General features: G+C 36.5%; 1 protein-coding gene across 2 annotated transcripts in view; it reads left to right on the top strand.

Annotated features, from left to right (window-relative positions):
• Positions 1-23380, top strand: part of IL1RAPL2 (interleukin 1 receptor accessory protein like 2) — a 1257588-nt gene extending 1234208 nt beyond the window's left edge. For both annotated transcript variants that reach the window (XM_070461797.1, XM_070461798.1), the window contains exons 9-11: positions 1600-1743; positions 7679-7849; positions 20628-23380. In XM_070461797.1, coding sequence (XP_070317898.1) covers positions 1600-1743; positions 7679-7849; positions 20628-21319 — 1007 coding nt within the window. In that variant the 3' untranslated portion in view covers positions 21320-23380. The remainder of the gene's footprint in view (positions 1-1599; positions 1744-7678; positions 7850-20627) is intronic.
• The last annotated feature ends 636 nt before the right edge of the window (positions 23381-24016 follow it).

Below are 24016 nucleotides of genomic sequence, written 5' to 3'. Positions count from 1 at the left end.
AACTGTGGTGCAATAAAAAGAACCTTAAATTTGAAATTAAAATATCTGTTCTCAGGTCTACTTCTTAGGTATAAGACCTTGAGTAAGTGAACAAACTGCTGAGTCAGATTCTACATTGATGAATTTGAATCAGTAATTCCTGCCCTAACAGATTACTTAGAGAATATATGGTAGACTAGTAGAAAATTTTATCTATAATATACATTACTTGTAATATATATTATATACATTTATCTTTTTTCTTATTGTTACATTGAACCTAATTTATCTTAAACAATAAGCCTATATAGAGATAAGGGACAATCTCAGGAAATACAGATGACTGATGATCTTCTTGTCAAGAGACCTTCAAGAATGGCAGTTTGTCATGGTCATCAATTTGATTTTGACCAGAATTGATGCATCCAGGGAGGCTGATTGATGCCAAGGAAACTCATAAACAACTGATGTACAAACCAAAATGCCACTTCCTTTTTCAGTTTGTAGTTACATGGTAAGCTGAATTAATAATAAAAGAGTCACTTGGCAATTATGAGATTAGTTTAAAGGGAACTTGGGTCATTATAAGGTAGGTTTACCTGTGTTCTGTTGAGACCAGTGAATTTCCCTGTGCCAAAGTGGAAAATGTCTCTGGTCTGGTGTCTTTCAGATTCAGCACTTCTCCTCTGCACATTGCTGAATTTATATTCTAAATTCTTCTCTGACTTCCCCTTTCTCTAAATTCCATGATACTATCTCCTCTTTTGATGATACACCCTAGATTTTGGAATATCACTAATTAAGCTACAGGTAAGTCACTATTCTCTGAGCCTGGGGTATATTAAGTCTCCTTCCATTATGTATTGATTTAAATTTTCTAACTGTCACAGTTCTAGGGGTGCCCCACTGGAACAACCTAAGGCTGCTATCAGGTACCTTTGTGTTGGCTGAATAGGCCAAGTGATTAGCCTGGATTTCTCATACTCTCTTAGCCCCGCTGGGCATGTTATATTGCATATAAATTATAGTCATTTATTCAATTAAGTAGGGAAAATGGATAAGCTAATTTCCCCTGCCTACCTTCTATTGGGTTATGTTCTACCAAGGTTAAATGAAATAGTTAAATCCTGCAAGCTCATTAGATTTTATTTGATTCTGGGAATAATTTTATGATTCTGGTCTCCTGTAGAAGAAAAGGACCTGTGGCCTAAGAAGTATTAGATGGTAATCTTCCTAAGCCAAAAGATAATTTCATAGAAACAACAAAATATTGGACATGAACCCAGTAAAAGGCAACTCTAATAGTTTCCTGAAATACACTTCAAGCAAAAGTATACACGTGAGATATAGATGTGTTCAAAACAAAGTGCCAGATACTATTCTTTTTCAGATAGACTTATCACTTTCAACAGTAAAATTTTTCAAATATTTAGAAGAGAGTTAATTTGATAAAAATTGATTTACACAAATGTATAAAGAACACATCTACTTACTGTACTTATCAAGAATCTTTTGTAAAGAAAAATACAATGGGCTGTACATTTTAGACACTAGAAATATCAAAAGTTCCTCAGTATTGATGATTTAATTACCTTTTCCTGTTTATTTTATTTGTTCCAGATTTAATCTACAAAATTGAGCTTGCAGGAGGCCTGGGAGCAATCTTCCTCCTCCTTGTACTGCTTGTGGTCATCTACAAATGCTACAATATTGAATTAATGCTCTTCTACCGACAGCATTTTGGAGATGATGAAATTGCAGATGGTAAGCTATCTTTTGTTGTTCAAGCTCAATTAAAAAGCATGAATTTGTGATTATGTAAGAGAATATCCCTATTCCTAGGAGATACAAGATGAAAAATTTAAAGTTAAAAGGGTATGACTAGTGCAATTTACCCTCAAATAATTCAGAAGAAAATGCTTTTAATCTATCAAGAAAGAGAGCAAAGGTAATAAAATACTAACAATAGATGAACCTGGGTAAAGTATATATGGGTGTTCTTTAAAATAGTTTTATTTCTTGAAATTATTTCAAAAAACAGTTTAACAAGGAGATATTAGTTGGTCAGGAGATCAGCCAATTCTGTCAAAACCCTTACTAAGAAACAAATTAAGAACCAAGTTTATTTTTTTCTCTAGAAAATTCAAATTTAGGTACAGATCATATTTAGCTCTTCCTGGCATCAAAGAAAACCAAAATTATTCAAGAAACATATTAATAGCCATAGAGATACTCGATTTAAAGCTAATAGTACATCTGGACCCACATATTTTGTGTGATTTTGTAACAATTCTCAAAGGTGACTTCAAAGGAAAAAATTTCTGATTGTAGTTTATAATTTTCTTATGTTTGCCATTCATGGCTTGTGGAAATCTTATAAATGAGATATTAGCAAAACATTGTACTGAGCCTGTTTCTTTGAACATTCAAAAATGAGTTAATTTTTCAAGAGAACAAACTACCATACGTTCCAATCAAAACTAATAAGAAATCATGACATATCACTCCTTATGCATACGGTCTTCACCAGCAAACTACTATAAGCCTTGGAAATGTGTGTATGGAATGCCCAAGGTAAGCCAAGGTAAAAAAGAAGTCCAATTGTAAGTCATTACTTTAAAAAGCCAAATTTAAATCTTAGTTTTCATTGTACTATAATAATGAAACTTAGAGCTTTTGTTTTGTTTTGAGATCCTCAAAGGAGAAGAGTTTATGATTTTGTTTTATTTTTATAGTGATACGAGAAGGACAGAGTGGTGATGGTAACATCAAAATTTTTGAGGAACCTTTGATATTGGTCTTATTGTTACTATTATGTGAACAATGATATGAGTATGTTCTAATTGACTTCTATATTTTCACAGTAAATTAGAGAAATGCTGTTTGATGAATACATGTGCATGCTTATTATCAAAGCAGTGTTTTCACCTAATGATTGTAGCAGCCTATTTAAAAGTATCACAGGCCCTTTTTCAGATATATCTTTAAAATGAGAATAAAGCCTGTTCTGACCATGATTATAGGTTCCAACAATATGTATGAAAATGTAGTCAGTTACCTTCAGTTTCTGTACACAATAATTAATACTGGAAAATCTGACTCCTTAACCTCTACACATAAAATAATGAGATGAAATATGCTATTGGGGAAAATTTCACTGTTTTCCAAGTGCCAATGAATGGCTAAATGGGAATAGCAATTAAGAGTGTTAAAGATGCATTGTCTATATGAAAGTACATGAAAGGGAGTCTACTGTGATTCATTTGCTTTAGGTCATGATTACAAGCAATTTGTTAAAACTTTCTGTAAGTGAGGTGAAATAATTTACTAAGTTCATCTGAAATAATTACTTTCATCATCCATATCTGATAATCCAGACTAACTGATCAGTTGTAGTACATATTTGTAAGATTAAATTCATGCTAATATCATAGGACATTTTGCATCCATATCTTCAATATTGCCCAAGTGACCAAAGATGACAAGTAATCTAGAGCATTTTGGTTAGAGAATTGAGTGTATTGATTCCAAACCAATTATTTTAGGGAAAAAAATGCAATGGTGGGGGACTTCAAGGGTTTTCAGCAGGAAGGAAAATTAAAATAGTTTATATTCCTACATGGAACTTGGACCTTAAACACACAGTCTCTGTACTAGTTGAATGGAATACTAAAAAGTCAGCAGATATATAGTGAGGATGAATAAATGAATATTAAAAGCCTTTTAGATATATCCGGTTTCACGATGCAAAATGTCAACTAGATAGCCTATTGAATTTTTCATTTCTTTATTTTGACATCTCAAAGACACACCATAGTTTTACCCATGTACCTTTTGTTCATGTTTTCTCTTTGATTCATATCCATAGTAGCATTTCCTGAAAGTCATTATAAAATGCCACATTTTTATAAAATAAAATCTACTTTGACTTCTTAAACATATTTGATATAATTAATTTCATTTCAATTCATCAATGCTTGCTTAATTTATTTGACCTTTGAATTATACAGTCATTAAATACTTACTAAGTGTCTACTATGTACCAAGCACCATGAATGATGTATTTACTTACATATTAAATATATTCTTCATCTGGATTAATCCTATACATACACACACTGGTAGCATAGTAAGCATTGGGGACATAATAATCCACAAAGTTACACAGTCTTTGCACTTTAGAAACGAAAGGATTTAGTACTATGTTTAGCAGAGGCCCAGAAGAACTGGCACCCACCCAGTGCTCTCGCCTGGAGAATCCCAGGGACGGGGGAGCCTGGTGGGCTGCAGTCCACGGGGTCACGAAGAGTCGGACCCGACTGAGCGACTTCACTTTCACTTTTCACTTTCATGCATTGGAGAAGGAAATGGCACCCCACTCCAGGGTTCTTGCCTGGAGAATCCCAGGGACGGGGGAGCCTGGTGGGCTGCTGTCTGTGGGTTCGCACAGAGTCAGACACGACTGAGTGACTTAGCAGCTGCAGCAGAACTGCATTGTAAACAGGAACCACTTCCTGATGGTGAACAGGATTAAAATGAAATTTTAAAATGGGAAGGACAGTGTGACAACAGAAAAATTCTTCCACAGACAATTTGGTTCCCTTCATCCTAACTTCTCTCTTCTTTGGGAATAGCATACCTATGGTGACGACTGTGCCAGCCCTCTCCTTTATAAAGTATTGTACTGTTTTCTGGCTTCTCAGAAGAGCATAGTCAGCATGATTTAATAAAGAGGAAGGGTCATTAGCCTCACATAACAAAGTGGTGTTGCTTAATGGCCGTTCGGTTTTAAAACAATTTTTAGGACTTGCTGTTAACCTTTATTCGCATTGTATCGTATCGTTGACATTGCTTTATCTGTCTTGCTCCTCTTTGTGAGCAACAGCTGTGGATATTCATGAGGTTTTCTTGGCTGTCTACATAGAGCTGAAGTGCATTTTTTAAACTGTGGCATCTGTGTCACTGCTCGCTCACTAGCTGGCATCCTCGGCCTTCTGGGACATCTGACATAGTGGCTTTGAGTGCTCTCTTCCTGCTCTTGCCAGTTACCATAAGCTCTTCACCTCTAGCTCATCTTAAAGGGACATAACTGAAACCAGGAGCAACCATTTTCCAAAGAATGATGTATTTCTAGAGTGGTATATACAATTTGTTATCCAGACATGTTGAAGGTTAACACAAAGACATCCATGTTCTTTGTCATAACTTGACTTGAGATATAGCAATATTTTTCTGGAAAAGAAAAGTCTTGATCCCCCGGAGAAGGAAATGACAATCCACTCCAGTATTCTTGCCTGGGAAACCTCATGGACAGAGGAGCCTGGTGGGCTGCAGTCCATGGGGTCTCAAAAGAATTGGACATGGCTTAGCAACTAAACAACAACAAAAACACCACGTATATTAGTGTATAGGTGAAGCAAATAAGGACAGGGCCAGGAATATGGAGATTAGGCATAGTTGGAGGGCAAGTTGTCATAGTCTGGACAAGCAATGGGGCGAGTCTAGAAGTTCTGGCCAGATGGGTAAAAGAGTCAGGTAGTCATAGTGGATGGCTAGCTCATAGTAGATGCCCAACAAAAAACATTGCTGAATGAATTAATAAGTAGTTGAATTTCGAGAGGTTTGTGAGTTAGAGTTATCAAAGTCAGAGGAAACTAGAGTCTAGTCTGACATTATGGAGTTTGAGGCAGCAACACCATCTATCAAGAAAGATGAAATACATTCTGCTCATAGAAATGGATCTGTTTGTCCTTTGGCCTATTTTATTCTTCCAGCTGTGTATCATCAGTAACTCTCAGTCCCAGGGGAGTAATTATAGCTGGGGAAAGTCAAGGGCCTGCAGGTGCATCCTGAGCCTGATTGGAACAGGGGCAGAGGTGCTAGGATTACCAGGAGGTTCTTACATTAGCATTGCTTGTGAACATTCTCACTTCCAAGTGGTGTTTTATGCATAACAGTGGAATGTGCCTCATTTGTAAGCCAAGTGATCTCAACTATTGGGGCAGTCCTCCATGTGTGTGTGTTCCTAAGCAATCAAGTAACCCAACCAAGGCTCACACAAGTCTTTTCTAGCTAAAGGACAGGCTAAAGGGAAGCCTCCTGACTTCAAGCACCATCTTAACATAAATAACCAGGGTTCCTTTCATGTGGGGGTAGTGAAGCCTGGAACTTTACTAGAATTAGAACAATATAATCCTGACTCAGTTATCACTACAGTAGTCAAAGGGGTCCTGTGTGCTTCTTACCATAGCGTATTTGTCGTTATTGTTTGGTCTCTAAATCATGTACAACAATTTGCAACCCCATGGACCATAGCCCACAAGGCTCGTCTGTCCATAGGATTCGCCAGGCAAGAATACTGGAGTGGGTTGTCATTTCCCTCTCCAGGGGATCTTCTCAACCCAGGGATTGAACCCCCAAGTCTCCTACACTGGCAGGCAAATTCTTTACCACTGAACCACCTTGGAACTCATAGGATATTTATATCTCCTTATGTGCCTATCATGTATACCTCTTTCAGCAGTTAGAACCAAATTATTAAGGTATAAGGAAAATGAGTGGCTGCTTCGTTCTGTAAAGTATATTTTGGTCAGGTTTTAGCTATAATCTAATCAGGTCTGTTTTAATGGAAAATATTTCTGTGCTTTAGAAACAAAATCTGAAATGTTTTCTGGTCTTTTAAAATTATTTGCAAGTAACTAGTTTTAATAAATAATAATAGTTCCATATGAATCTAGACTCACCACATTAAAAAATTTTCTATAAATAAGGGAATTTTAAAAACCACTATAACTTTTCCAGTGTGTCCCTTCTAAAACCAGTGGGGACTAGTACTTTGAGTTGCTGTAATCATTAATAAAATCAGGGAAAAACTCTGTGTGTGTATACACATACATACACATGCACATTTTCTCTTTGGGGAGACTGGCTCTGAGCCAATACAGCAAAGGAGGAAAAAAATACATTCTTAAAGCACAGTTAACTCTGACTAAATGGGTGAAGGGAAAACCTAATTTGGCAATATTGGAAGGATGTATATTTTTAAACAAAGGCTTCTTTTGGAAGTTTGTGTCAAATTAGTTGACCATGGATTGAACAAGAATAACAGGCAATGCATTTGTATAAAACCCAGCTGCTGTCTCTAATATTTGGTAATGAACTGCATTTTGTATATGAGGATGACGACAGTAACCAACTGGAAGTATGGTATTTGTTTCAAGTAGAGTCTCCAGGAGTGAAGCTAGATTATTTCAATCTTCCACACTCCAGAGCCCAGCCTCTTTTGGATCTCTTGCACATATTTGTGCAAACAAGGTATAGTCTGTGACCAAGTAACAGAGCCAAGCCAACCGGCACAGAAAGAGTTAAGATTCATGACTTTGGTCTATGTAGTCCTTCATTCAAACACACTGAGCTAATCATTCACACCAAAAGTTACAAATAATTCTCTTTTATTCTGTCAAAACTATATGTTGCCCATTGCATAGCAATTTCAGTTCATATCCCATGACTATAACTGGATTGTGTTGAAATGTACTAGGTTTCTTACGGCATGGCATGTGACTTATTTTTTCTAATTGTTAATGATGGTTATTAATTATACTGCTTATTCTAGCCTATTAATTATTACAGATATTTAGTCCTGAAAGAGAACCTGAAAATCATACATACAACCCTTTTGTTTTTCTTTGTATCTAAGACAACAAGGAATATGATGCCTATCTCTCTTACACAAAAGTGGACCAAGATACTTTAGACTGTGACAACCCTGAAGAAGAGCAATTTGCTCTTGAAATACTGCCAGATGTGCTGGAAAAACACTATGGATATAAACTATTCATCCCAGAAAGGGACCTAATCCCAAGTGGAAGTAAGTACTTTTGAGTTTTGCATTTTAAAAGTTTGGTTTCACTTAAGAAGTTATATGGAGACTTCAAATGTCAGAGCCAAGTATTTAGTTTTTTTTCTTACAGGAGATTTTATTAAATTCAAAATTTTCCCCAACACCTGTGTTATGACTTTTTAGCATCCAAATTTTTTTAAAGGCACTCTCACCTATATTTTAGGTATGGTTTTAAAATTGTGATTTAATTGTATAATTTACTATATTGCCTTAGTGCTCTTAGAAAAATGAAGATCCTTTAAAAATTGTATAAGTCAGATCTTTTTTTGCATTTCAGATTTTCAATGCATTTCAGTTCCAAAACTGACCTTCTGTCATTGTGTTTCTACTTATACCTACAATCATTGTCACTAATAACTCTGAATTTAAGACTTGATATTCATTTCCAGATTTAGAGAAAAATCCACTTAAAAAAACATAAGACACATGTACCCGAATGTTCGCTGCAGCACTATTTACAATAGCTAGCACATGGAAGCAACCTAGATGCCCATCAAGAGATGAATGGAAAAGAAACTGTGGTACATATACATACACAATGGAATATTACTTAGCCATTAAAAGGAATGTATTTGACTCAGTTCTAATATGGTAGATATTATACAGAGTGAAGTAAGTCAGAAAGAGAAAAACAAATATCATATATTAACTCATATACATGGAATCTAGAAAGATGGTACTGATGAACCTATCTGCTTGGCAGCAATGGAGACGCAGACATAGAGGACAGACTTGTGGACACAGAGTGGGAAGGAGAAAGTGGGACAAATTTAGAGAGTAACATTGAAATATATATATTGTCACATGTAAAATCAGATAGCCAGTGGAAATTTGCTGGATGATACAGGGAGACAACCAAGAGGGATGGGATAGGGTGGGAGGTGGGCGGGAGGTCAAGGGGGAGAGGGCATACAGATACCTATGGCTGATTCATGTTGATGTATGGAAGAAACCAACACAATATTATAAAGTAATGATTCTCCAATTAAAAAATAAATAAAACTTTGAAATGTATATGAGGCCATGGGGCATGGCACCTCATTGTGTATTTAAATTCTTTTTAAGGAGTTCTAGACTATGGGGCACTCCAGTACTCTTGCCTAGAAAATCCCATGGATGGAGGAGCCTGGTAGGCTGCAGCCCATGGGGTCGCTAAGAGTCAGACACGACTGAGCGACTTCATTTTCACTTTTCACTTTCATGCACTGGAGAAGGAAATGGCAACCCACTCCAGTGTTCTTGCCTGGAGAATCCCAGGGACGGCAGAGCCTGGTGGTCTGCCGTCTATGGGGTCGCAGAGTCGGACACGACTGAAGCGACTCAGCAGCAGCAGCAGACTATGGGGAGGGCTTTAGTGCCACTTTTCAATTATGCTACATATTGAAAGTTATATTTGAGTTTCCAGAATAAATTCAGGTTCAAGTAAAAAATATACTTTTTTCCTTTTACTGTTCAGAGTATTGTACATGGTAGTATAAGATAATTACAGAAAAGATATGGCCCCTACCCTCAAAGAGCTTAAAATGTCATTGCCGGAAACTAAAAGTGCTAGAATTAGTTCGCATGTATATATGAACATCCCTGGGAAGAGGAAATTAAACTGTAAGCACAAATCAGAATATAGTTATTTATACACAAGGGATAACAAAATTAAAAAGCTTATATTTTCAGTACTTGACTGTATATAGAATATTTACAGATAAATTGTTTCATTCCATCCTTAAGAACAGGCACTATTATCTTCATCTTACAGATGAGGAAATAAGACCTGAAAGAAGTCCAGTATCAGTCAGCTGGCAAATGGTAGAGATGGAATTAGAACCTAGATCTGTTTGGTTCTCACTCCTCATTATTTATTCCTCAATAATGTTAATTCAAATGATCAGAAGTCCACCATGGTCACTAGCTGGCAAGAAACAAATTGAAACAACTGAGTTTTGGTTGTTCATCACTTTTTCTCAGCGTGCATATATTTCTGTATATGTTTGGGTTTTCACGTGAGTATGCACACTTACACATTCATAGGAAGAAACCAGACAATATTTACTGGTACACTACTTTCAACAAATGTAAGACTTCCTCAGATTTCTTACCTTGGTCCTCACCTCTTTTCTTTCTGTAATTTCCTTCATTTTCATGACTTGAAATGCCAGTTATACATTGATTGAGCCCCAAGGAACATGCTGATACCTCAGAGTCATTTTTGATTCTTTGGTATCTCTCTCCCAAATCCAGTGTCCATTTGTATCTTTTCCATGATCACTTCCACCATTCTAGTATAGGCCCTAATCAACTCATTCCTCCATGCCTATTACTCTTTGCCTTCCCTATTTTTCCTCTCATCCATCTAGTCCCACTAATATGTATACCTCCTTCATCATGTCTCTCCCCTATTCAACAATACTTCACCATTTCTTACAGGATTAAATCTACTAACCCTTAGCTAAACACTTCTACAGTCTAGTGCCAGCCCAAATTTATCTCCTAAAGTTTTCTCCTACCATTTCCCTTACCCATTCCTTACTCATTTCCCTTACCAATTTCCCTTACCCATTCCCATACTCCAGCTAAACTATGCCTTTCATGTACACTGTATGTCCTTGCAATGCTTTTGTTCATGTTAGTCTTCTATACCTTTAAAAATCCTATTTATCCTCTCCATATCACTGCCTCTGTGAAAACTCCGTAATGATTTCTCTGACTCTAGAGTACGTGGGGTATAATCACTTGCTTGACTATAAATTTTGTATTCCTGTGATATTTTGTATTATTTTTGTATGTAGCTTTCTACCTATGTATGTCTTATCTTTTCAGTGAGATTGTAAGCTCCATGAGGGCAGGGACTGTCTCTCATTCATCTACATACCCCTGTTATAATCTAACAGAATGCCTGAGCTCAGTAGATGCTAAATAGATGCTTGCTGATTTTGTTTCAATAGTGTTGGTTTAAGACAAGAGGAAATGAAATAAAAGTTTTAATATTTGCATGGCAGTATCTGAAAGGCCTTTTAAACAAGTGAATAAGAAAGCTAAAAAGCTTTCTGCTGAAAGAAAATGTAATTCATAGGAATAGTCTCAGTCCTAACGTATATTTTTTTCAGATTTTAGAAAGAATATCTACAAGAGGTTGAGGTTGAACATTAGTGAAATATCAAAAATATCCCTTTAGTATTTTTTGTTTAATTCATTAGATTACTATGTATTTTTTGCATTTTTTGCCAAGAGCATCTCGTTAACTATCAAAATTCTGCAACATCAATTTTTAGATAGCGTCCTAAATTGTATTCAGATAATAGCATTACCAAAGTGGAATTTATATTCTATGTCAAGTCACCTTCAGTAGGATTCAGTGTGGATTCAATTTCTGCTTTATTGCATTACAAATTTGTTGGCACCACAATAGACAGTCTTTATCAACCCCACTAAGTGACTTAAAAATGTCACCCTTCATGTCTGAACATGTCAACTTTGATTATCTTTCTTCTGACCCAGAAAGCAATACTTCAACATTGTGCACATCAGGAAGAGAAACAGGGACAACTTGGAACATAGGTGAGCCTCTTTACCTGAGACTCAATAGAGGACACTTGCTTATTATATAAAGCAGTACCTAGTGTGCATGGGTCAGCATGAGACCCATGAGACCCAGAGTGAGATCATGAGAGCAAGAGAAATGAATCTGCAAATTGCATTTTCTTCATTCTTTGTTTATTTTGATGACTTGACAGGTCAATTGAATCAACATGCTGTGTCAATTTCGCCAAACAGGTGGTAGAATATTTTATACTTCACAGAGTCAGCTAGTTGATTGGCGAAAATGATCAGTTGTTTTGGTGTATCATAGACAGGCCTGAATGTCCTCCTTGACCGTGGGATGTGAGGCTTATACAAGTCGTATTTCCTAGCATGAAAGTACAAGATTTTAATTGAGGACTGTAATACACAACATAAGGGATAATAGGAGGTTGTTGCCTTATTTATCCTAGCATTTAAATAACTTAATATAAAAATACCCAAGATGATGTTATTAGGATGAAGAGGGATTTTATAGTCCATAGAAGATCATTTTAATTTTTTGAGATGATACAACAATTAAACTAAGCAGGGAGTTGGATCCTGGGTACTCAATGGTACACAGGAAATCTGCTTTTACAAGTAAGAGACAACTATGCAGTTTTCAGATGCAACCACTGGAGGGTGTTTGATTTTAATCCTTCCTTCCTGAATGAGAAAATTCATGTTCTCTGAATTCCGATTTGTGAGTGTAACCTGCAGAAGTTCTTAAAAAGGCCCTTTGACAATTTTTCCTTTCCATCAACATTTCAGAGCTGGCTGAGCAGTCACCATGTCACGATTAACGAGTTTTTCCTTGGCATTTTTAGCACGCATTCAGGAAGTCAATGAAGTATATGAATAATATACTTGATTTACACATGAATGACAGAGTAGAACATTTTGGACTTAGTGTATATGTGTTATTAAAGAAGCTTCTATGGTCTGTAGTCGCAGCCATTGGTACAGATTTAACAGGTTATGCTATATAAATATAGACACATTCCTGTGGGGGGGCACTAGTTACAATATTATAAGCTGTGTTTGTCCCTCACATCGCATTTAAAACATGTTGACCCAAGACTGCTCCTTCCTCTAAAAACTAGCAGTGAGGCCTTTGAGGATTGTAAAAGCAGACTTCACAGCATTCTTGACCTACAACAATAATTTTCTATGAATCAAACTAATGAAATATTTTAAATAAACCCATTCATGTTTAACACCTTCATTTTTTACGTATCTTCAGTTTCTTTTTCACCACTCTCATGGTATTTCAACTCAACCTCATCAACACACAAATCTCTCCAATGCATACAGTTTCAAAAGTACATAAATGTGTCTCCCTTACCTTATCTCCCCCTCCCCCTCCCCCTCTCCTCCCCACCACCCACACATGTGACCATGAGTTCTCAGAAAGCTCTAATGTAAAGATGTCACTTTCCAAGGTTAAGTGTATGTAATTGTACCCTCCTTGCATGCCCTACTCGGGAAGTGTCCTTTGGCCATCATGAACCATCACAGATGGGAAGAACTGACACAAATATTTTTCCTAAATGCTAAAACTAGAAGTCTTTAGATCTGGACATTATTTTCCTGGCAGTGACCTACCTTTCCATTCTTGAGCCTGTGGCCAGAATCTTCCTTATGTTTTCTCAGGTTTGGTGCCTGAATGTGGCAAGAATTCCTACTTTCCAGTAAACGTTTGGTCTGTCTCTTCCCAGGCTAGAAACATCTGTAGTAGAATAGCAAAAGCAACTTTGTTGCCAACAGGCATCTGAATGTCAGAAGTGACAGGCAACCAAAAGAAAGCCAGATAGAAAACACCCTACTCAAACTGCCTAGAGACACAAACTTGAGAAGTAGAGATTTTCTCACCCGTGCAGCTGCTGGGTTTTGTGGTGTAAAGTACTATACACAGAGCACATTGTGTTCATGGGGCCTAGTGGATCCTTTAGGAATGAACAGATGTGCTCTGAAGCTGACATGTGACCAACAGAACCCAGCTGTGCAGTTGAGATTCTGAGATTGGGGACATTTTTGGATGAGTACCATTTAGGCTTTTGAGTCCATCTTATCTCAGTGTTTCTGCAGAGATTAGAAAACATAAAAATATAAAAGTTTTTCAACTGACCAAATGGAGAAAATAGCACTCTAAGACTAAAAGTAAAAGCAACCAAATCCTGTAGTTTTTGTTTGCCTCTTAAGAGAAAATGAGCAGGATCCTTAAGAGTACATGTGAAATACTTAAAAAACAATTATAAACTGAGCTAGTTCTGGCTGAAGCTTTAGAAAAATCTATAGATGATTAAGTGGACATGAAAGAGAAAAAAGCCTTTCAAAAGTTTTTAGCTCAGTTTCCTCTTCTATCCATAGGAAGACTATGGGGATCTCTATGTGAGTTATTCCTGCATTATTTCACCAGAGAAAGACATAGTGAATGAAAAATATTATCATGCATATGGTTGATCAGCCATGTCTGTTGAAATTATATTTATGAATTTGGCTTCAAATATCAAATTGTCTTTCCATTTTTTTTCATGCTCAATTTTCTGTTTTTCTCACTCAAGAATCCTAGGACTCCTTCAATAATTTAAGGTAGAAATTCTTATGTCTGATTACATTCTTGCATTTGCTAGACCTTCCTCACTATTCTAATCTTCAGTTCTTTAATGGCCATGTGATTGTGCTGACATTGAAATGACAAATGACTGGAGAATACATCTGGTGTCAGATGATCCCTAGTCGCTTCTGAAGTGAGGCATGCAAAAAAAATTTTGTACATGGATCTGTAACTATTCATTGCCAATAGTTTCTCTAATAGCTGGACATATTGGACATCATTCAAGTAAATTGTCCTTGGGGAGTAATAAAATCCTTTTCCAGGCAATCTGACGTCTGTGACCTAAAAAGTGTGAGGCAGGGGTGAAATGCACAACCATGGAAAATCATACAGTTTAACACATTGTATACAATTTACTCACATGGAATAAAATTATATATGCCCACCAACACCTTCATGTTAGGGTCTATAGAGAGGGAACTGTAAACTGTATCCAAAATGACCAGCAAAATACTGTGGTCAATGGACTGAGGTTTCTCATTCAAAGTTTGAGGAAAAGGAAGCCTCTGTTGTGTAGCATTTCAAACAGAGCATCTACTTTTGGGGAAGCACAGACAACAGACACCTTAAAAAAGAGTTGAGGACCAAGATAAAATTGTCTTAAGTACCAAAGGAACCACAGAAAATACTATATGAGCAACAAGTTGTCTTGTTCCATATTTATCAAGATTGCACTGATTAGAATGACAAATATACAGATTTTAGGGCATGAGGTTAAAAGAGAAAAGAAGAAGGGGAAGGACATTTTGCAGACTCTCTTTGTTTGCTACTCTCCACATTTTCTTTCTTTCAGTATTCTCTGAATGTGTTCCATTACCTACCTCTATTCTCAGTGAAGAGGTAAAGAGGAAAGTGAAAGACTTCAGAAATATGGACAATATTCCAGAGTAGATTCTGCCCACCATCATGTCTTCCTGTCCATCCACTGATGAAACACAAAAGCAAAGGGTTCATTACCAAAACTGCAGCTTCCAAAGTCAAAACTAAATAAGTCATGGTTTCCTGCATTCACAAAGACTCAACAAATCCATGTTAATTGTTGATCAGCTTATTAATCAGAATCAATTAGAACCCTTACAATAGTTAATAGAAAACAAAAATCCTGCCAAAAATAATTTTATCCCTGTGAACTATGAGCTATCAAGTCAAGGACTTGGAGGAGGGGGCAGGGAAGGTTTTTGTAGGGCAAGTAATATTACACACTGTTTAGAAAGCCCCCTGCTCCCCTCACACACACCTGGCTAAATAAAAAAATTTGTAGCCTCAATTTCTGTGGCAGACAACACAGACAGATTCTTACATCTGCCAGAGGCAGAAGCAAGACCCAAAAGCTTTCACATCAGCCAAGATAAAGAGTGAGGTTGTCATCCTGTGTAACTCTTTCAATAAGTTAGTATTAAGCATCATTATTTTAAATGCAGGTCGTATTTTCAGTTAGACTACATTATAAAGTACCTCACTGTATGCCTCTGTGACCTAAAAGAGGTCTAATAACTTTTTCCAAATATATAGTGCTGAATAATACATTTTTTTTCTTTGATACATGTGAAACCTGTATTATTTTTGCTGGTTTCTCCCCACCAGTTATAGGAGTAGATCCATCTCAATCACAGTCAGAAACCATCTTGTTTTTAAGTTTTGATATATGAAACTATAGGTTTAATAAATATAATTGCTGATGGCTATTTGTTATGTAATATTCGCTAAAATTAGTAGAATATTATCAATTTTGACACATACTATCTCACCCTAATGATTTGTCTGTTTAACTGATTTTGGATATACATAGCTGTGAGTATAAGCCTACCAAGATTCTATTATTTGAACCTGACAAAGTAATAAATTATGCTTTTACCTACAGACAAAGTACTTGTCTTTTAATTTTTAATATGCCTACTACCCCTGATAATGATTCTGACATAAGCAGCAGTGTCAACACAAAAATAATTCATAAGTAATTAGTTTGATAAATCAAATGGTTAGTAGGTAGTAGCAAGACCACATAGAAATTTATGCATAAGAGTGATTTCTTCTTGTGCTTCTGCCTATATCCACAGTAGATTTAAAGCCTGGCATTTAGGAGTTCTGAGATCTTTGGGGAAAGTATACACACCCCATTAGAAGAAACTTCTTGGGGCTGCCGTTATATTCTTCCTGATTCTATTTCGTACTTTTATTTCTTCTTTCAGTTTACTTTTTTGCTTTGATTATAAGTGTCTTGTTTTCAAGTCACTTTTGTAGATTGAATGCTACTTTTTTAAATACACTGGAATTTTGGTTTATACAACTGCCTTTTTTTTCTTTACAAAATTGTGAAGATCACAAATAGGTTAAGTGTAATAGCTTTGTTTCATATCTAGTGTAGTTTCATAGCATTGTTTAAGCAGAAGGCTGTCAGACACAACCACCCATAGTTCACTCTGTTATTGTTATTTCAAAATTTGTAAAGAAATAACTTAATGTCCTTTCATCTAAGGGATGTTTTATATTTTTATGTGGAAAAAATAGTCTTTTAAGGGATTCCTGCTACTTGGTTGCTAAACTTGCCTGAACAAGTCAGGGCAAGATTTAGTAAGTATTCATGTGTGCTGCAAATTTAGGAATTTTAAAAAAAATTATCTCTTCATGGTAAGAAACTTTTAAAAATGGCTCCAGAAGGATTCTAACATGTCTCACACAAAACCACAGCCCTACCACGGCAAACACCACTGCCTGTCAGGGACCACTCTAGCTGTGGACCAGCAATGCCTTAATTTGATACCTGTTTTCTGCGTAGTTAATTTGGAACTTTTCCAAACCTAAACATCCTGATTGGTCTCTAATTTAGGGGTGGCAACCTTTCTCTGTAAAGGTTCAGAGAAGAAATATTTTAGGCTTTGTGGGTCATATATGGTCTCTGTTGCATAATCTTATTTTTTTAAACCCTGTAAAATGTTTTTAAAAATCATTCTGAGCTCACAAGCCATACAAAAACAGGACATGGTCCTAATGGATCGGGCTCCAATTCAGTCATCGGATGCAGACATGCAGCTCCAGGGCTTAGGGAAAATTCTTTGGTGCACTTGCTGCATAGGAGCCAGCAACAACTCCCTGGATAAAGATTAGCAAGCAAAAAATATTGTTAACTCTACCTGTTGGGTCCCTTGCTAATTTAGTATTCCTTTCATGATGTCTAGTTCCTTGTTTGTTTTTCCCAAAGACAAAGATACAGAAAGCAAAAATTTAGGAAGGAAGGGAAACAGGGCAACGAGAGGTAAGCAAAAGAGGAAGGGAGAGTAAGAAGGGGAAGTGAGAAAGAAAGCAAAGAGGGAGATAAAAGGACAGGAGAGAGAGGAGAGGAAAAGAACAAAAATGAAAGGGAGAAAGAAAGAGGAGCAAAGGGGTGAGAACAAGAAAAAACATAGAGAGAAAAACAGAGAGAGCCAGCCAGAATATGGAAGTGAGGGCCCAGTTTCTCCTTCTTTTCCTCAGAGCCAGACAGCTCTTAGAGGCACCTCCCCAACTGCTTTCAAATACTGAGATTGCTGCCCAGCCACTGATCAGCATCCCAAGAAGTGAAATGTGGGCTTCACATCTGAAAACTTCCACTTGGTTTTTCACCAAGTGAAATGGAACACGAAATTCGGGGCCCAAGAAAGTGGCTTGTGTTTTCCTTGGGACACTTGGGCTGTATCTACCCAGGGAAAATTTAGATGTACTGACTGACTGACTCCAGTGCATATGATTAATGTATATATAGGGCAAACCAGGATAATTCAGACCTTTTTTTCTTCCAGAGCAGGTTTTCAGCTGGAATTATCTGGATGGTTGCCTCAACTCTCCACTAGGCTTTGCCAGGATAAGCAGAGCCAGTGTAGTATGCTGGAGAAAGGGACCACTCCCTCTCTCCAAGGCTCCCTTCAATGCTCACAGCCCGTGCAGCTGAGTGTAGTGGGATTCGTCTTGACAGGCATTCCCTCTGAGGGCAAATGCAAATTCTGCCTAATTAATCTCTAAGAAGCCCCTCAAACCCTCAATGTTGCATTCTGCTTAACTGTCAAATAGCAAAGTATAATAGACAAGTAAAGGGGTAGAACCATATTAATGGGGCAAAAATTGTATCTTGTTCCCTCCCCCAATAGAGAAAAAGGATAATAAAGTCAAAGCCTGTGTGTGTGTACGAGTGTGCTCAGTCATTTCTGGGGACATGGGCCATAGCCCCCCAGGCTCCTCTGTCCATGGGATTGTCCAGGCAAGAATACTAGAGTAGGTTGCCGTTTCCTTCTCTAGGGGATCTTCCTGACCAGGGATTGAACCCCCATCTCTTGCGTCTCCTGCATTGACAGGCAGGTTCTTTACCACTAGCCACCTGGGAAGCCCAAAGTCAAAGCCTATGACATCCCAATCAAATTTATTAGTGTGTGTGTGTACTGTTTCTCTTATAACTGTGAACGCTCGAGTTATCATTTTCTTTAAGTAGATAGAAATCTGTATAGCTGTACCTTTTGTTTTTTAAAGTATAGTTAAAAAGTAAATTAAGCTACATCCCAACACATAGAAATAGTGTTGTTCATATAGGTATCATTTCTGTGACAAATGTGCTCATGACAAAGTTTGTACAGATAAAATTTTTAAGAATTAAATGTAAAGCAACAATTAATGAGGGAAGAATACTACTTGGGATAACCCCTCAGTAAATCATTGTGTAAAGAATTCTTCTGTAAAAATAACAATTAACTCATACATAATCTGGTAAAAGTGTGTTTTCATGGACTCCTGAATTTATACCATGATTCTGGCTTGGGTTTTTGTTTTGTTTGGAGGAAAGGTGAAAAGAATAATGGGAAAGATGCATGATAGTTTATTTTACTGTATCTTACAGATTCAACTTCTAATGATGAAGCTTCCCACATAACTTCTTTCTTTTTGGGAGCAGAAAGAAAGGAAGAAAATGAAGAGTCAGAGCTGTTGATACATTGGGATAATATTTTTCCACTCTATTGAAACTTTCTACCTTTCCTTCCATTCTGTTTCACCAGTTCTCTAAATGACAGTGATAAATTCCCCATTGTTATTTGTGTGGTGTTTTTGTCTTCATTTTTACTTTTTGCAGATTTCAATGCTGTTTATTTTAAATGTAATCTCTAAAATAAAATTCTGAAGGGGTTAATTTTAATAAAATTCTTAAAGGGTTCCCTCCCCACTTAGAAGTTGCCTTATCACCTCAGATACAGTCTCTGTAACTAGTGCATGAGAAAGTACTGAAATGCATTAAGTAAAAAGCAAAACAGCAGTTAACAATTTGTTAAATGGGCAATTCTCTGTGTACCTCTCAAAAAGTTGTTTATCTGTAGGGTGTAGAGAGAGTTTGCTCTTTTTCACTTATGAAAGTGTTCTTGCTGCCAAACGGTAGAAATAAAACCCTGGGAAAGAGAAATCATCTGTAAAAATATGCATTTGTAAAATAAGTTTCTCTTTTCAAATGACTTGTACTGAGCTGCTTGGTGGCCCCACACTATGTACTGGACGTGACACCCTGAAAGCAGTCTGTAACCTTGGGCAGATCTGTAGTGACAAATGTTGCTATGCTTCTGTAAGCACTGCTTCTGCTAGAGGGCACTGTACATTAGACAAGGCCTTGTGCTCTGCTTAGTAAAGGCAGCTCACTGTTACAGCACCTGTGTCCAAGTCTCCATTTGTTAACACATGTGTGTGTTTCCCTTTTTGGCGGATAAGGCTTTGGGAAGCCTGGTTGCAAAAGGATTATTCCATGGGATAAACAAACCTAGAGTTAGTTGAGTGCTTTTCTACTAGGAAAAGACCATAACTTATTCACCTTACTTTCAGAATTTTCCCACAAAGTAGAGCAAAGACTTCTCAGTTGATAGACTCCTCCTCTTATACTGTTCATTCCACACCATCCCCCATTCTCCAACTCCACCCCTCAATCCTTCTCTAAACAAAGAGCAGCTGGTTCAAATTAAACTCATGGGCACACGCACACCACTTCCCTATCTCCAGGTTTGAAGAACAAAATAGAGAACCTAAGGTTGCAAATAACAGAAGATATTCTGAGAAACAAGCTATGATTTTAGAAGAGATTTTTCACCATCTCTCTCATAATTATCTTTGAAGTATAATGTAATATATATAAATTATGTACATAGACCCCCCTACTTGTTTAGTAGTTGGAAACTGGAAGAAAAGCAAACCAAACCCATAAATATAGTGACCTTCATTAAAAGGCTCCATTTCTCTCTTCATCAACCCGCTGATTGCTCACTTAGAGTACTAGCCTGAAGGCTTGTCTGGAATTAAATGATTCAGTAAATAAAAATAACTGAAATACACCTAAGCTCTGAAGAAGTCAGTTTATATTAGCTAAAACACTGTAAGTAATGGTGAGGGGAAATAAATGTATTAGAATTTTTTTTTTTTTAAGGCATTGAGCTTTCTGAGTGTACAATACAAGAAAAGAAAAGGTGATGTACCTTAGTGAAAGACTGGGTCTTTGCTATACTAGAATGCAAACCTACTGCTTAAAAGACTAGAAATGTCTTTGTTTTACTCTTTCTCTCTTTCTGTGATTTGTAGCCTACGTTGAAGATCTCACAAGATATGTTGAGCAAAGCAGAAGACTTATTATCGTGCTAACTCCAGACTATATTCTCAGACGAGGATGGAGTATTTTCGAATTGGAAAGCAGACTCCATAACATGCTAGTCAGTGGAGAAATCAAAGTGATTTTGATTGAATGTACAGAATTAAAAGGAAAGGTGAATTGCCAGGAGGTGGAATCACTAAAACGCAGCATCAAATTTCTGTCCCTGATCAAGTGGAAGGGACCCAAGAGCAGCAAATTAAATTCAAAGTTTTGGAAGCACTTAATATATGAAATGCCCACCAAGAAAAAAGAAATGCTTTCTCAGTGCCATGTTCTGGACTCAGCAGAACAAGGACTTTTTGGAGAGCTCCAGCCTATACCCTCTATTGCCATGACCAGTACCTCGGCCTCTCTGGTGTCATCTCAAGCTGATCTCCCAGATTTCCACCATTCAGATTCAATGCAAACGAGGCATTGCTGCAGAGGTTATAAACAGGAGATGCCAAGCACCACCTTGCCAGTGCCTTCCTTAGGCAACCACCACACTTACTGTAACCTGCCTCTGACACTACTCAATGGGCAGCTACCCCTTAACAATGCCCTGAAAGATACTGATCATAGGAACAGTTCCCTGCTACCTTTGTCACCCAAAGAGCTTAGCTTCACCAGTGATATTTGGTAGTGGAAAATCTGAGGTCCTCTGAACAGCTATGTGTGCACACAAAATTTCTCCTATACCAAGCAAAAAGTACACCTAGTAACGTTGAGGTGCTGAAAAAGTGTTCAAAGAAAACCACACAGAAATCACTTTTGTATCTAAATTTTGTTCACATTTCCACAATAGTGGGGGGATAGAAGGACCTGCTTTTGTAGTATAGTTCCTTGTTCCAATGTACAGTTTTTATTTCTTCCTTAAAAGAAAACAATTTTAAATTCTATTGTTTTAGAGTAGATTTTATGATACTACTTAGACTGCAAGTTTGGTAGGTAAGCTATGTTCCCCATATTTATGAATATTTCAGTATTCACATAGTATTTGAAAGAAGGAAAACTTAAAGACTTTAATTGAATTTGAAAATTCTAACTAAGTTTAAGAGGAAACGAGAACTTCTATAGAGTAACTGAAAATCAGGAATTATCAAGAAAGAAGTGTTGAGACATCCCAATTGCAAGATTGTATGTAGAGGAAGATCAGTTAAGAAAAAAATGTGGTTGATACATTTAGAACTTCTTCAACATAATGGACAACTTCTGTATACTAAATCAACAGTGCATGATGACAGCTTTTAGTTTTATTAGGCAAGCACATTTTCTGTAGGCAAACTGGTAGGTAGGTAAACAACGTGCATTTCTTAAGTAAATGTATAGATAAGCTGTTAGCTCTTTTAGGATGATGTTGAACAAACCTTACAGCTTTTTACCCTATTAACAAAGTTTTACAAATTTGAAAACACATTTTAAGTCAAGCATTTTATTGTTTGCTAACAAATTCAGATTTGGACTTTTTCCAAATGATCTCTTGGTTTGCTATAAGTTTTACATGAAGATGCTCACATCTTCCTTTTGGGCAACACCATTGGAGTCTGAATTTAAGTATTGACTGCAAGTGTCAGCAGTAGAAAAGAAGTGACACAACAATATCCACAGATGAAGTGCTAAATGATTCAAGTTTACTAGTGGTAGAGAAGCAATTGCGTGATTCTCACCTGAAATGTAGTTGTGAAACAAACTGTTTTGTACATACACAATATCTACTTGGCCATGTGTGCAAGGCTCCTTCAGAAGTATCTCTATTCTTGGTGCTTCAAAGAGTATATTTTATAGACTAAACTTCTTCACCCTCATATTGTGACTGTACCATATCAGAAAATCCCTGTGAATATTCTAAAATCTTATGAATTTGCTGTAAGGAATGTGCCCCTATTCTAGTATTTATTGTGAATTACTTCTTTGTGCTATTTCCAATGAACTTTGGTGTGCTATCCACAAAGATTACTGTGGGGGTCAATTAATTAAGGTTCATTCTGGCATTTTGCATATGGTTCTAAAATCATGTTTGGGGGCAAATATAAACAAGGACAAGTGTACACAGTGTGTAAAAATTAAGAATTTTCCCAGTCCTGGTAACTGTGAAACACAAATGTTTAAGAGAACATTAGATAATATGTTTTATTTCAACCTCTTTATATGATTGATTCCCTATAATCCATGGGTTTTGTTCAAAGTACTTGTTTTTCTGTTGCTTTTCTATATCCAGATGCTGGGAAAATCCATTATGCACAAACAGTATATGAAACTTTAGCAGTGATTCATGTTCATTTCACACTGGGATAATTAGTTGCTCCTTTAAAAAGTAATGCTCAACACATAGGTGTTTCATAGATACATTTTTTTCCACTGAGAAAGGTGATTTTGCTTCTGTAGAAACTATAGGTATTTCAAAATGGAAATTTATCAATTCTGAACTGTTTGCCAAGTGTTATAAAGTTGTATTTACTCTCATTGTTCTTTAATAATATGTATAGTTACTAAGTTAATAACCTGCATGAAATAGTATATGCTTAAGTGACCAATTGTACTTTTTATTATTTTGTTTTTCACAGAAGTCTAGATTAATTCAAATAGAACGTTCAGTGGTATTTTTAAACTAATAGTTCTGTATTGAGCATGCCAGTTCTGAAAATATAACATGGGTCTCTCTGCTTCCTTTATTTACAATGATTAAACGTGGGTAGCAATTTGAGTTGGCTGGCCACAATGTGTCCTTTCACTACAAGTAGGTACTCAAAAACAGAGCATTCACACTTGTGTTAGGGAACTTGACAAGAAACCTTTTCTACCATTTTCAGGAACCAATGTGTACACTATCTATAAAAATTTATTTCTAGATGGCAATTCAAAATTCAATTTTCATCCGAGAATTTTTAAAAGATATAACCTGTATGAGCATAATACGTATTTAGTCTAGAACATGATGCATTCTTCCAGTTGCTTTCACAGTGGGAAACATTTTCTTCACAGTTTCTCACTGAAATGGATTTTGGAAATTTAGAAAAATACTGCTGAAACTAGTTTCTATACATTCATAACAAATTTATAAAGCTCATCCTTCAACAGTATACATATTTTTAAAACTGAGGCTATTTTAAGGTGAAAATTCTGAAAATGTCACAAATTATTAGACAAATGAGAAATGCATGAAAACAATAGATACATAGGAAATGAAAACTGCATTAATAATAAGCAATGCCCAGGGTGATGGACAACAGGTACATTGTTACAATTTAACAAAGGATGATATTTGGCAGGTTTGGCAATCTATGTTCTCCAATATGACTATGGAGATTCTGAAAGGTAGTTGGATGGTTCTTGAAATTTA

Source organism: Odocoileus virginianus, chromosome X (genome assembly GCF_023699985.2).
Source record: "Odocoileus virginianus isolate 20LAN1187 ecotype Illinois chromosome X, Ovbor_1.2, whole genome shotgun sequence".
Classification (NCBI taxonomy): domain Eukaryota; kingdom Metazoa; phylum Chordata; class Mammalia; order Artiodactyla; family Cervidae; genus Odocoileus; species Odocoileus virginianus.
This window is presented reverse-complemented; position numbering and strand designations above follow the sequence as displayed.